Source organism: Pan troglodytes, chromosome 5 (genome assembly GCF_028858775.2).
Source record: "Pan troglodytes isolate AG18354 chromosome 5, NHGRI_mPanTro3-v2.0_pri, whole genome shotgun sequence".
Classification (NCBI taxonomy): Eukaryota; Metazoa; Chordata; class Mammalia; order Primates; family Hominidae; genus Pan; species Pan troglodytes.
Window position 1 is genome coordinate 105,369,682 of NC_072403.2, and position 16,116 is coordinate 105,385,797.

At 33.7% G+C, this 16,116-nt stretch overlaps 1 protein-coding gene across 6 annotated transcripts in view; it reads right to left on the reverse strand.

Moving 5' to 3' along the window:
- Positions 1–16,116, reverse strand: part of EPHA7 (EPH receptor A7) — a 178,349-nt gene that overhangs the window by 108,872 nt on the left and 53,361 nt on the right. For all 6 annotated transcript variants that reach the window (XM_054686144.2, XM_016956011.4, XM_016956010.4 and 3 more), the window contains exons 4-5: positions 7,916–8,071; positions 6,375–6,710 (exon numbers count right to left, since the gene is read on the reverse strand). In XM_054686144.2, coding sequence (XP_054542119.1) covers positions 6,375–6,710; positions 7,916–8,071 — 492 coding nt within the window. The remainder of the gene's footprint in view (positions 1–6,374; positions 6,711–7,915; positions 8,072–16,116) is intronic.

Consider the following 16,116-nt stretch of genomic DNA (forward strand, 5'->3'; position numbering starts at 1 on the left):
AAGATTGCATAAACGCTTAATAATTTTGAGGTAAGAAGTGTATTTGATTGCAATCATTTGGGTCATCACTATATAATTTACCGTGTGACCTTTGTAAAGTCATTCGAACCCTCAAAATTTTACTTTTAAAATGATATCAGTTCTTGTCTTAACAACTCCACAAATTTAGTTCAAATTTTAATATAATCTGAGTGAGTGTCATATAGATCATTCATCCATACACAACAAAATTGATGATGGGGATAAAATATAATTCTTTTTGAGAGACTCTAAAGAGACCTTTGAAGATAGTTGAGATGTCTCCACACCATAATGGCAGATTCTTTGAAGCTTTCTTATATTTTCAGAAACTGTATGTTTTGCACATTTTTTCCACAGTATCACTAGGCAGGAATTTTTTTTTTTTTAACAAACGACTATATGTAATACGTGAAATGTACTGCGGAAGATACACAAAAGTTTAAGTTAAACCAGGGTCAATCTGTTACTTTCCTGTTCAAAAACACTCAGGTTTCCCCGCTGTCTATCAGAAAAGATTCTTTTCCTAAAAATAAAAATTCCCCAGTAATCTTTCCCACAAATCTTTATTCATCCAGTTCATACCATTATTCCATAATCACACTCTGAATGCTGCCACTCTTATTCTTTTGCATAATTTAACCCTCTATAATGGATATTGTAATGGGCTGCCCACATTCTCCTTAGAAAAGGACTAAAGAAATTATTTGCCCAGCTGCCGAGATATTTGCCAGAAAACAGGCCTCAGTTCCCTGCCTCATTTAGAATTTCCTTTCTGAAAAGTAACACCTTGCTCATTCCTAGGAAAAACTGCAACCCATGTCTGGACAACATAGACGTATATAACTGTCACCTAGGGACAACCTGAGGGTTCATTACAGGTAGAGCACTCCCCATGAAGTTGGCTGATGATTCCAATGAGACCCCATCACAGCTCAGCCCTGCCCTGCTTGGTCCTGCTTGCTTCCCTTCTCTCTGATGGTGTTGATCCCAAACATTCTTCCTAATAAAACTCATGCACGCTAATCTCCATATAAGTATTTGCTTCCTGGGGAGCCCAACTTGAGAAACTATCCCTAACCTCTTTCAAGAGGTTTCAGTTTTCATCCTAATTCCTTCCGGATGCTTTCCAGAGCATTAAAATAGTTATCACTCTCATTAAAAACTGTAGTATATGTACAGTATCACTCACCTATTAATAGTGTACAGTGAATAGTGTAGCATAGTGATACGTTTGTACTCTATACTGAGTTACTACTTTATTTATTTAGTTATAAATATATGTGGAGGTCTGAGAGGTCTTATGCCCCAAATCTCTCAGTTGCCTATGGGGAAAATATGAGGCCAAAAAAGTTAGGTGACTCAACTTTGACACTCTTTTCATGCACATTTTACATTTCAAAAAGTACCAGGAACATAGTAAGTGTTCAATAAATAGTAATATTTTAATTACTGCTCTTATAATTGTTTCAGGACAGTAACACACCTTTTTATTCTAATAAATGTACCTGGAATTAAGCTATTTGCTCAATTTTTACAATATGACGAGTCAAATAGTGTACCACTTGAGGAGAAAATTCTAGTATAAAGAGGTGAAGTAACTTGTCTAAAATCATGTAATTATGTCATCTAATATCAAATAATAAGTCTTTTCTATTAATGCCTTAATGGTTTCACTCTTGTATAATGATTTAATTTTTCTGGTTTTCCCATTGGCCTAATTCCACAACATTTTTTGTACAGCTAGTATGCAGAAAAGACTGTATTTGATGGTGGTGACACAGATAAACATGACACAGTTCCTGACTTGAAGGATAATTGCTAAGTCATCTATTTCCCTTTGAGGAGAGACCACATATTACAATTGCTTAAATAATCCCAGAGTGAATGAAGTATTAAAGAAAGAAACAGCATTTTTTGAGTGATCTGTTTTTATTAACGTTCATACTTCTGCATACTACTTCTGTGCTACCATACTTAGTCTCAGGAAGGAAGGTAGTGGCAATTACCATGTTCTGATTACAGAAAAGGGGTAGTATTCTTCAGGGCCTAGAATAGGACTTACTTTTATACTCTTACATCTAGCAAAATCACATCCATTCTGAAACTCTAGACTGACTAACATCTTTTATGGAAGGGCTTTCATTTGTTCTCTGAATGAATCATTCTTCAGAGTTTTGTATTTTGTTCCCAATGTTGTTCTACAACATTATAATAAAGTGTTCTATTGTTAGATACTTAAGAAGAGAACCATTCTTTACCTTCCTATCCTTAGCATCCCCCATAGTGCTTGACATGCACTAGGTACTTAGTGTAGTTGGACAAACTAATATTAAAAAGCAGCACTTAAATAGTGCTTAAGAATGGAAAACTATGGAATACTATGCAGCCACAAAAAAGAACAAGATCGTGTCCTTTGCAGTGACATGGATGAAGTGGGTGGGCATTATCCTTAGCAAACTAACACAGGAAGAGAAAACCAAATACCACATGTTCTTACTTATAAGTGGGAGCTAAATGATGAGAACACAGGGACACACAGAAGGCAACAACACACACTGGGGCCTACTGTGGGGTGGAGGGTGGCCAGAGGGAGAGGATTAGCAAAAATAACAAATGAGCAGTAGGCTTAATACCTGGGTGATGAAATAATCTATACAACTAATTCCCATGACACAAGTTTGCCTACGTAACAAACCTGCACATGTACCACTGAACTTAACATAAAAGGTTAAAAAAGGCATTTTTTAAAGAGAACTTTTAAATATAAGGAAGAATAAGGGTCATAATGTCATAAATTAAATACATATGTTTTCCCCCTACTTCTATATTTTAAAAAATATCTCCATTGTACGTAACTTGATCTTTCTGACTTCAGCCTTAATAGATCAATATAATTACTAACAAAACAACAAGAACAAAAATGTATGGTTCAGCCAGCTTGTGTATGGCATGTTCATGATAAGTAAATATTAAAAGTATATAAATATGAATATTAAAATATGCTTTTCAATACAAATCTATCTTAAAGCTAAGGTTTACATAAGAACCTCTATCATAAGATAATTGATAACTAGATAAGTCATATTTTTTACAGGCCAAACAAAATTAATTTCTCCCTCTTCCAATGTTATAATACGTTAACTGCCAATTCTGCACTCACATTATTTTCCCTCATGCTTCTGCAGATAAAGAAATTGGTCCATTTTGCCTTGACAGGTTCCCAAAGAGTTACATAAAAAGAGGACTAATTGGCATTCATTTTGCTATTCACTGCATTAGCATTTTTATGGCAATGTATGAGTTTAGTTTCCTCTAACATCATCTCACTTAACACGATAATACAGGAAGGTAGGTATTATTTTATCCCCATTTTTTTTTCATGAGGAGTTTAGTGATCGACCCAAAATGTATATACCTCATAGTGGTAGACTAGAAACTAGAACTCAGGGCCCTTGATACCAATGGCCCTATTCTTCCTGTGAGCAAAGGATATTCAATACACTTCTACTCACACAAATACTGGTAAAGGGTCTTGTGCTCCAAACTCAAAACTTAACAGAAAAGGAACTACAAAGTACACACACTACCTTTCAAGCACTGGCTGATTATTTGTTATCCTGACTCTCTAAGCTTTCCCAGAAACATGAAATTCTCTTAATAAACCCTTTTATGCTAGGCATCAGTGGATTGCTGAGGAGGAAGATAACCAACCAGAAATATAGACTTAAATTCATTGTTGAAGTGATTTCAGCATAAACTAGGTTGGAAATGATGCTATTTGTTTAATGGAGAATGATAATTTCAAGGGTTTTACAGGGTTCCTTGGATAGTTTTGAACTCGGACAAAGTTTCAAATCACCCCCCTTTAGGAAGAGCAAAAATATGGTAATGGAGGGAACTGAGTATACTTACACAAAATAACAATAGTCACTAACACATTCCAAATTTCCTCTGTTAGAAAAAGTTAACTGTAAATTCATGAGTTTTAGCATTTGAGATGTAGTCAGACTAGGCAATCATGAATTAGTATTTTAATACAAAACTGCAAACCTAGTTTTTTAACCTTTATTTATGTTTATGTTATTTAATAAATGTATAGGTATTCTTTTTATCATTTTTTCTTTTCATCGAGGTATAATTTAAATACCATAAAATGTACTCATTTTAATATACGATTAAGTATTTTTAGTATATTTACAGGACTGTTGTACAATCATCACAATATATTTATTGTACATTTAAATCAACCTCCCCCACAAATAAAGCAAAAAAAAAAAAAAAAAACCCTCCAGCCAACCTAGTTTGTTCTTAACCAGAAGGGAATCAACATCCAAAGCCATTTTACATAACAACTGCGAAATATTTGATTCCAGAAACTTACAGAAATTTGATACTATATTTAGCCTGTATAGTATTAACTTGAGAAATCAAACAATAGACATTTTAGGAACATGAAAAGACATCCCCAAAGTGGCCAATTTGGCAAACACTATTTCTGGTATCAGTTCAGCATCTCCTGGTTATATTCAAAAATAAAAATGTCACTTCTTGATATTAGCAGGAATAAAAGAATGTCATTCTAACTTAGTAGAACCAAGTTTATATTAATGCTTCCAAAAGATAGCTCTTATGTCAAAATCATAAACCTAAAAACGTTTCAAATCCACTCACTGCAAAGTTATGACAACAAATTTATATATAAAACAACACAAGTGGAACTATCTTATGACAACAGCATTTTAAAATAAATAGGATAAATATTGCTAATAAAAGAGGTAAGTCCAAAGTAAAATAGGTAAGTCCAGGTAATTAGCTAAATCACTTATTTTTTGTCTAATTATTAAAGATTTACATTTCTATGTTTTACCTCCCGATATCTGCTCTTATAAATAGGAGATCTGATTCAAACAGCCTTTGAAATAAGCATCAGAATGAAACCTTTAGAATAAAAACCCACTAATTTGTTAAAAAATGGTAAGCCTGAGATCATATACATAGTTTTCATTATGTAGATATAATCTAAATAGGTAACAGTTGGTTAAAATTAGCACGGAAATGAAGAATAGATTAGTCTGTGTCCAGGAATTTGGGATAATACTGGTTGCTTTTAGACAGCCGGCCAAAGACCAAGAGGACCTTGTTATTAGCTTGTTACATTGTTCACACAACACACTACTCTAGTAAAGGCCCGATTTTAATATTGTTGATAACGTAGCACTTTGTTGCATTTACTACATAGCATCTATCTTCAGCAATAAGAATTTTTGAAAAGACTGAGAAAGCCCCTAATTTCTGAGATTTCCTTCAGCAGTAAGATTTTTCTGAAGGTTTAGAAAGTCTCCAATTCGTATTTTCCAAAACATACCTAACCACAACAAAGAATAACTTAAGGAGGGCATTTCAAGTGCCAGTAAGAAAATAAGTGTAAACTACCTTTAGGCTAAGCTACAAGTGCACTATTATCATGGTTATGCCATTTCTTCTGAAATCCTCATGAAATCTGCCATTTATTCGAATATAAAAATGCAAATTAATATGATCACAAATCTACTGATGAACTTAAAATTCCCTCATGCATATTAAAATGCAGACTCGTCATATATTACAAAGACCATAGTCTATGTAGTAAAAAATTGGGTAACATTATGCGAGACAATGAAGCCAACTCTTTCATTATTCCTAATTATCATGTAGTTTATGATCATGAGCATAACAAACAAAAAGGTAAAAGTGTGAATACATCCTTTATTTCATTTTGACCACTATTTTCACTCCCCTCCTCTAGATCTTTCAGTGGAGTTATTTGTTTTATAGCAGTCTTAAGGGTTTACAATTTTATCTCCTTTTTTTTTTTTTTTCCGGAGACAAGAGTCTTAGTCTGTCACCCATGCTGGAGTGCAGTGGCACGATCTCGGCTCACTGCAACTTCTGCCTCCCAGGTTCAAGTGATTCTCCTGCCTCAGCCTCTCAAGTAACTGGGACTACAGGTGTGCACCACCATGCCCGGCTAATTCTTGTATTTTTAGTAGAGATGGGGTTTCTTGTTGCCCAGGCTGGTCTCGAACTGCTGACCTTGTGATCTGCCCGCCTCAGCCTCCCAAAATGCTGGGATTACAGGTGTGAGCCACCGCGCCTGGCCAATTTTATCTCCTTTTATTTCTCCTGCCAGATCTCTGAAGATGTTAATGAGTACACTAATGGTGTAACAAGCAACAGGAAAAGTTAAAGCTGTAAATAATCAACAAGCTGGAAGAATCAAGCTCTGTGCAGAGAAACTAACTAAATGTTCAAGTAAGACACCTCATTTAGGTAGTCACATTATTTCATTCAGTGAAGATAAACACAAAACATACCTGCTTGACCAGTGGTGATACTGACAGCAGCAAAGAGCCTCTGGGATCGGCTTAAGTCAGAAACTCCATTTACAGCTTCAACTTCAAAAGTATAATTAGCGTGGGCTAGCAGGTCCATGACAGTGACATAGTTATCCTCTAATCCAGTCTGCTGGGGCATGTATCCAATGTTACTCCCACAGGGAACACATTCGCCCTGCTCCCAACTGCACCGCTTACACAATATTCTGTAGGTCACATCGTTTCTTCCCCCATTGTCTGCAGGAGGACTCCATTCCAAACTTACTGTGGTTTGGTTGATGTTGAAAATGAGGTTCTGTGGTGCAGATGGAGGCCCTTGGGAAACCAAGAATAAATAAGTAAATAAGCAAAAATAGAAAAAAAAAACATACAAACAAAAAGAACAAAAGGATCTGTGTGGGGCATTAAGCTAGTAGCTCAATTACCAAAGAGAAAACGAGTTGAAATGCTTTCTTTCACATAAACATTTCATTACCTTTACTAGAAAAGCTGTATAAAAGCCTCCTTGAATTCACTTGGCAAGAGGCTTTATTTATTTTCCTTTTAATACGTCAAAATGAAAACAGGATAACAACTGTCTTTGTACTTTTGCCACAGTCTTTAACTATTTTCCTTCCAAGCAATTAAAACAGTACAGTTAATGCACCTAAAAAAAACAGCTGTGCAGTAGTTTAAAAATAGTTCTCCTTTTAACCACATAACAGGGAATACATTTATTCATTTTAATATACTCAAGAATGATTTATAGCAATGTCTGGATTGGCTTTGGATTTGGATCTCTCAAACATTCATTAATTGAAGAACCAAGATGTGAGATTTGCTCTATTTAGTGAGATCTGCTCTGTTTAGTAATGGAATTTTAATTCAGAAACCATTACTTTTTAATAACATTTAATATCCACGCAAGACCCTAATAACTTTTTTTTTCTTTTTGAGACGAGGTTTCATTCTTATTGTCCAAGCTGGATTGTAGTGGCACAATCTCGGCTCACTGCAACCTCCGCCTCCCAGGTTCAAGTGATTCTCCTGCTTCAGTCTTCCGAGTAGCTGGGATTACAGGTGGGCGCCACCATTCCCAGCTAATTTTTGTATTTTTGGTAGAGACGGGGTTTCACCATGTTGGCCAGGCTAGTCTCGAACTCCTGACCTCAGGTGATTATGATCCACCCGCCTTGGCCTCCCAAAGTGCTGGGATTACAGGCATGAGCCACCCTGCCTGACCGACCCTAATAACTTTTAATTTTACTTATGATTCTTATGAGATACATGTGAAAAATATTAAAATGCATCTTAATTTTGCAGACGTGGAAAAACACCAAAGTTGATGTAAGATATATTTATATTACTAAACCTATCTGCTTATGAAGGAAAATTTTCTTATCTTAATATTTTAAAATAATTTTAATATTTAAGTATAATTAAGAATGTATCACAAATTCAATATCTATTTCATTGATGTCACAACAGTACAAATGAGTGGAAGGGACTGGAAAGTCCTTTACTTTCATAATACAACTCACTTGTGCATGCAACGTACGGTGGGTCAGATGGAGCCCTGTAATACCCATCTTCACATTCACATCTGGAGGAGCCTTCTTTATCAGAAAAACTGTGAGTTGGACAACGAGAGCACTGAAGATCTTGAGAGGAAGACTTGTAGAACCCACGGCCACAGGCTGGGTATGCAAAAGAAAGCAAAAATTGAGACATGAGAGCAAATCGATCTTTAAAGAAAAATTGTATTATTTAGCAAGGAATCAAATATTAAATTTGATGTATGTAAAACAAGCTCTTTATGATAAAATATTCATTTTAGGGTATTTCACTAGCCAAATGTTATGATAGTTCATCTTAAAACAAAATAATACAAACAAAATGATACAGCAAACTTGCACCTGCAGTTGGCACCAGGCCAAAGTCTGGAGCAGAAAACTGAATACAGGCATAATTTATTTAGCCAAAACCTTAGAACATTTAATTCCGATATATAATTCAAATTTAACTTGGATTTCAACATAATTAACTGTTTGTTGGTCTGCATTAGAACACTTCAAGTTATGTTTTCTTAATATAATATAGCTTTAAACTAACTTTTGACATGTTGATTTGGTTCATGTTGAAAAACATTAATGTAACTTTAATTACCAGACTAGAAATAAATAACTATGTAAAATTTTTCACCTGAAAATGATAGAAATATATTTTCCCAAATTTTCAGGAAACTCCAAGATAGAATTTCAACCAATTTAAGTTATAAGGCAGGCTGGTTTCCACTAAGTGAACTTCTTTGTTACTAAAAATAATGAAATCCTATGAATAGGAGATGGCTGCACCACCAGAAACAAGGGGAAAGCCATCAACGGCAAGTAGATTATGGCCCTGTTTGTCCTCTGCCGAGAGAGGGTTAGGGTGCAATCACACTAACGCAGCAACTTTTCTCAGCAACAAACAGAGATGGACAGCGAGCATTTCTGCCACCTCCTAATGAAGTTGCTCTTATTCATTTAGATTCTGTAATTAAATCCAGTAACAGTGTACCATTTAATATCACTGGACATTTCATATATTTATATTTATTTTCAATGAAAATTTAGCAAGTTATTTTTACATTATTTCAATAATTTTTATTAATATTATATATTGAAGAAATTCAATCTATTCTTCATATTTATTAAATAAACATCTACTTAAATTTCAGTAACCTTCATATTTAGCTAAAAGAAAATCATATCTGTAAAGAAAAGTTAGTGAAAATTTAACATAAATAAAAATTTAGCATTTAATTTATTGGCTGAAAGTTCATTTAATATTCTCCACTTGGGTATTATGCAAAAAATTAACCACATTTTTCACTCTGCGGGGCATGGAAAGCAAGAACAATCCTAAAGTACTGAGATGTCATAGTTTCCAGAAAACAGTTGAGTCATCCCTTAACTTCTGTTCAAATGCTGAATTTTAACGCACAATTTTGATATATTTGGGAGCTCAAAATAGTTTAGGGGGCATCAAGAAAGTAGATTTACATTAACAAGATAGGTATTTTATATAATTTAAAGACTCAATTTAAAGGTATGTTATGTTGTGAATATAGATCCATCGATCAATAGATGATAGAGAGAGAGAGAGAGAGAGAGATAGATAGAGATAGACAGATAGATTTATACATGGCTACAACCATCTCATTGTAAATTTATGACCCACTACTGCCCTCAGAAGCCAGTTGGCTATGTTGTCTTTAGTTGGCTTCTCAATTAATACAAGAGGAAAGCAGTTACAAAAACATTAAGCAAAGATGCATAATGCATCTTCACTTGTTTTCAATAGCAATTATTGCAAATATAAGGCATAGAGAGAACAATGATATTGATTACTAAACATTATAACAAAAATATACAACCTTAAAATGTTTCTAAATATATGATCTTGTCACATTAAAAAATATGGTTAACAGAAAGGATAAAGGGTTTAGCTTAGATTTCTCGGGATGGAAATTCTTCTTTTTTAAAATATTCATTGTATCTTGCTTTATGTATTATTTGTAATTCAAAGATCAGAGACAACATTCCATAAAACAGAGAAAGCAATGCTTTACTCACAACTCGCTGTCTGAGACATTAAGGCCTGGAGAAGTAAAACAAACAACCAAAGTAGACATACAGACAAATAAGAGGTGTGTGCTGACAAGTTTTTGATGACATTGTGTGTATGTTTACTGTTTTACAGGGCAAGGAGGTTATGGGGGGACAATGGCAACACGATTTAACATTTCCAAAATGATGTTTACTAGTGGAATTCCTCAGAATTCTCATTCTCCCATTGCAAATAAAAGCCTCTAAATAAAGGCTGATTCCCCTTTTTCCACAAATGAGGTGCATTCCTTGCTCAACTTACATGATTTCAAGAATCTATATGATACTAATGCAGAGAAATTTCAAACTCTTATCACTTAACTTTCAAATTACGTTGAATTCTGTTACCCTTTTAACAGATGGGAAAACAGATTTAAAGCAAAAGTAACCTGAGTTCTTCCAATAATTCTGGATAGGATATTTGTCTAGGATAAAACTGGATTTAAAACACAGGACTACTGACACTCAGCCTTATGCTATTCTACCATCATCATTTACTGTTAAAAGAGCCAAAGTTTGACACTTACGTAATGGGACTCAAGGGCTTTAGCTACCCTAAAACTTAATTTTCAATGGATCCTTATTATTTTTATTATACATTTTTACTAATTGAAAGCTATTACTTTAACTTAGAAAGCTATGAAATAATATCCCAACATACCTTAAGAAGAGATATTAAACAGATATTGTCAATTTCACTATGAATTTTGACACTGATGATACCTGCACAATTATGGAATATATGTATGACTATCATTAAATAGATAAAGGCAATACCGGAAAAATGTGATCATAAAAGTCTTAACATTTTTTCTTTGAAGTAATATTCTGTCTCAGTTCAGTTAATATTGAAAATAATAAGTTGAAGCAAGCCAGTTTTCATTTGATCTCAAAGGAAACTACCAATTTAGAGTTATTAAAAGTAAGTACAAAAGCGCTGGAGCAATGGTGTTGAGAGTAAAGCCAAGAACATGCAAAAAAAACAAAAGCAGTACCTCTTATGATAACAGTGATCTACTGGGTGGAAAAAGCTTGGGAAAGCAGTAACAGATGCTCTTAACATTAGAAATTGTGATAAGATATCTACACGAAATACCTAGAGTTAAATACTCAATGAGATAAAGCAGGGTAAAGTGGCATATCTGAGAGATACATACATACAGGAAAGTTAGACGAGCTCACCAACTACTCCCAGAAAAGCTACATGGAAATCTAGGCAATTTCTCCTCTCTCTAAATGCAGCTGGTTTTCTGGAAACTACTAGTAAAAAGTCTTCAGAGGTAAATGCCTTCTGAAACCTTAGAGATAAATTCCCTTCATACATAATTATGTAGTATACAACAACATTCTAGGAATTGTGCAACAGCAGTTTTACAAATTTTTCCTCTGCTTTATTTCTCAATCTGTTCAATAGCACATGAACTCAAAGCAAACTTTAATTGATATAGCATGTGCCCTTTGATATAGTATGTACCCTATGGATAAAGTTAGTGACATTAAGAAATATAGCATTGTAACTTTGTGTCTTTTGATGTTTTTGCTTTTCTAACTGAACATTCATTATATTGATAAAAATTAGGGATATGTATAAAAATTGTTTTAAATATTTAATTACTTTTGTAAAAATAATATTTCACCTCTTATTTTAATAACAGTATTTTTCCATGATACCATGAAGGCCTAGGATTGATTCTTTTGACTGTTCTTTTAGTCCTTAGGGCCTTAATGAATAAAAAAAGCTCATTATCCTAGAGTTAAAACCTGTAATCTTGTCAGATTTCATATGTTAAGCAAGTTTTTGCTTAGTCTGTTCTTTAAATGCAAAACCACCAAAGAAAAAGGAAATCTAGGAGATACATGAAACTTCTATATACCAGAGTAATAGTATTATTTACTGCAATATATCTACTAAATGATATTACAACACATTAAGTCATAAGATCTGCTATATTACTGTTACGAAATAAATGTAGTTTATTGTATTTAATCTCAACTATTTAAATATTGTCCCACAAAGTTGATTTAAATAATATTTTTAATTTAAAATTTTTAACAAAGAACATGAAAGGCAATCAGGTTTCCCATTTATAAATTATTTAAGAATAAAAAAGCACCAAAATTCTGAAATCAAATATATTTAAATATACAAGAGAGTTGATACCAAAACCTTCTATGATGATTCTCCATTAAATTCTCCTAACAATCACATATTCCATAGTTGTCTTCAATAGATGTTTTGTTTAAGCAATGGGATGCCAGGCCGCTGAGACTATACTTGCATTATGCAGTCAGTGGACCAATCAGGGTACTGGTATAACAACTGTAAATGAACAATCCTAAAGGCCACCCAAAAGCCATACATTCCCATGCCTCTTTAGCTTAACCAATTAAGTAGAAATGGAATGTATCTTCTTCCTGAATGAGGGCACAGATACCCATACTTGGTCCAGTTTTTTAGGTTTATGACCTATAAGTGCATGCTTGGGAGAAATCTTACCTGATTATATTTCTAAGGATCCCCCTTCCGACAATCTTGTTGCTAGAAAATCCACCTACTTCTAGAGTTCTTTTACAGCCAAAAAAAGATTTCCTGATCCTTAATGGACTGATTTTTTGGAACTCTTAAGCACCAACTTTTATCTCAGACATACTTCACACCATCCTGAACATTAAGGCACTGATAATCCATATCTTGCTTGGCTATCCTCCATGGCTGCACATTAGGAAGGCTTTGATAGGACACTAATGTCTTGACTCTATCCAAATAATTAAATCATTATTAGGGCCTAGACATTTCTATATTTTAAAAAAATTGTATAGGTGTTCAGAACCAACATCCTGGAGGTTCCAGGTATTTTCTTGGACTATCAAAGTCTCTAAAGAATACGTGATAATAAAATATCTCCCCTATAACACTGAGGAGGTAAAATTAGATATTATCAATAATTTTTAAAAAGTGCAAAAATTAAAATCCATCAATAAGCCAATCAAAAATAGGCAAGGAATCTGAATTGATGTTTCTCCATGAAAGCTTTACAAATGAGTAATAAACACATAAAAAATGATGTGCCAAAGGCTACTGAGCACTTAAAAAGATGTTCAACATCATTAGCCGTTAGGAAAATGCAGATCAAAACCACACATCTACTAGGATGGCTATAACCAAAAAGATAACAAGTGTTGGTGAAAATATGGAGGAATTAGAACTCTCCTACACTGCTTGTGGGAATGTAAAATGGTGCAGCCACTTTCAAAAAGACTACCAGTTCCTCAAAAGAACAAACATTTGTTACTACATGACCCAAGTAGTATATTCCACTCCTAAGTATATACTCAAGATAAATGAAAACATACATGCACACAAAAACCTGTACATTAATGTTCATAATGGAATTATTTGTAATAGCCAAAAAGTGAAAACAACCTAATGTCCATAACTACTGAATGAATTAAAACAACGGAATATAATCCACCAATTAAAAGGAGTTAAATACAGACACATAAAACGACATGGATGAATCTTTAAAACATGCTACATAAGAGAATCCAATCATAAAAGACTACATATTGTATGATTCAATTTACATAAAATATCCTAAATAGGCAAATCTATAGATGTAGAAAATAGATTACCAGTTTTCAGGGGATGGGGTAGTAAGCAAAAATGGCATTTGACTGTTGATAGATATAAGGCTTATATATGGGGTAATTACAATGTTCTAAAAATGATTTGCGGTGACAGCTGTACAACTCTGTGACTATAACAAAAATCCATATATTGTACACTTTAATGGGGGAATTGTATGATATGTGAATTATATCTTAATAAAGCTCTCATTATAAAATCCATCAGGGCCGGGCACGGTGGCTCATGCCTGTAATCCCAGCACTTTGGGAGGCCAAGGCAGGTAGATCACCTGAGGTCAGGAGTTTGAGACCACCCTGGCCAACATGACGAAATCCTGTCTCTACTAAAAATACAAACATTAGCCAGGCGTGGTGGCAGGCACCTGTAACCCCAGCTACTGGGGAGGCTGAAGCAGGAGAATCACTTGAACCCGGGAGGTGAAGGCTGCAGTGAGCCGAGATGGTGCCACTGCACTCCATCCAGCGTGGCGCTTAGGCGACAGGAGTGAAACTCCGTCTCAAAAAAAAAAAAAAAAAAAAAATTTCATCAGTAATGTACCTTCAAATCTGAACACTTAAACAGGCAAACATTAAGAAAAAATAGTAAATTTTATTTGCTTATATTAGTTTATTTTTCTAACATATATACTCTATATGCATCAAATTTTATAAAGTTGCATTTAGGTAAAAGAAATTGCCTATGTGCAACTACTGTGTACTCACAAAAATTAAAAACTAAAAAAAGAAATCACCTATGGATTACTTTTAAGACTATTAGAAATCTATTATCAAGGTATTCTTTTAACCTGTATGTTAATTTAGTATGTATTTTTGGAGTTTCATTAATAATAGCTTATCTTTTATCTGAGGAGTAATAATTTTATCACTTAAAAAACAGTCTTACCAAAACCAAGCTTATATTTAGAGGAGATTTTTGATACATTTTATAGAAATATTTGTGATTGAATTTCTGAATAGATATTAAACATTTTTATTTTTCATCCACATTACTTTGCCAGATGAGGTCTGGTTTCCTTCTCCCATCTCTCCACTTCTCTCCCATGAGCTAAAGGAATACAACTTGACTCAGCTTCCTCAGGTCTTACTCCATTTCCAGACCTGTGATTTTAAGCACAATTGAACATTTTCTGAAGGAATTATGTACGTCTGTGTGTAAAATATAAGGCTTTGCAGATGTTTCTGGCCACAGTTATGCAGCTGTAAAGAGTTTATTAATTATGAACTGTAAGTAGATTGTTCTGTAATTGAAACTTTCTGGGCTTTAACATTGTTGTAAAATCTACATACAAACGTAGTTAAGAATTCTAATGAATGCTGTTATTTTATTTATTGCAGATGAATATTTATCTTAATTCAGGCAAAGCCAGTCTGTTTCCATAGGAGCTTTCAAATATTTGTGTCATATTAATATCTATGTTTCTATAAGGCAAAGGGGAAAGCACAGCTTATAGAAATAGTACTCCCACTGCTCAAAGAACTGACCTCATCTGGGATGGACAGATCCAGAATCTGTGTTTTAATCCTATTGACTGTGCCTCAGTGGGAATAATTACAAAAGTCTGCCTAAAATACAGACCTCCTGTCACTAATATGCTATGATTTTTCACGTTGAGAATGAACAGCGGGCAGGGAGGATAAAAACAACATGATGTAATGAGTACATTATGGTTTGTGGAACACCATCCCTATCACCCTGGAACTAACATGCAAGAGTTTAGAAAAGATAGCATGCAGAATATAAAGTTTTTCATAACAGGTACTTAAGTGCTCGATGATAACCTGGGGATTTTTAAAACTAACAAGAAAAACTCATTTCAAGGCATTTTACGTGTGTGTTTGTTATTAATTTGTGTTATTTAATTATTTGATGTTTTATTAATAACATATAGTGGAAAAGAAAAACATGTAAAATAAGAAGCTTTAAAAAGTTTCATTTCTAAAGTTTAGAATGTAAAATGAAATAAAACAAAGCATTATGTGAACACATCTTTACTTAAATTTTCAGCTTAGAATATGTTAAGAATCTGGTTGAGGTCTGGAGTTATGACTCTTTATTTCATCAAATGATCACTATAATTCTGATGTCATTATCCAAATGATAAAAAAGAAAAAAAAAGTCAAGTTAGAATATTCTAGGATTATTTTTGTCTTGTTATGTATTCTACTTTATAAATACGAGCCTATGTTGAAGAGGTAATATGATACAGTGAAAGAGATTCAGATTTTAATTCAAAGGATCTATGTTCAAATCCACTCCACCATTTACTAGCATACAATTGGGGCAAAGCCACTTCACATTAGGCTTCTACTTCCTTATTTCCTTGTTAACTCTAATGTGCTACAGACATAGTAGTTTTTATTTATATTTCTATCTGCAAAGGATTGTTTATAACAATAACACAGTAATGAAATGTCTAGCTGCTAAACTACCTTCCAATTGTTTT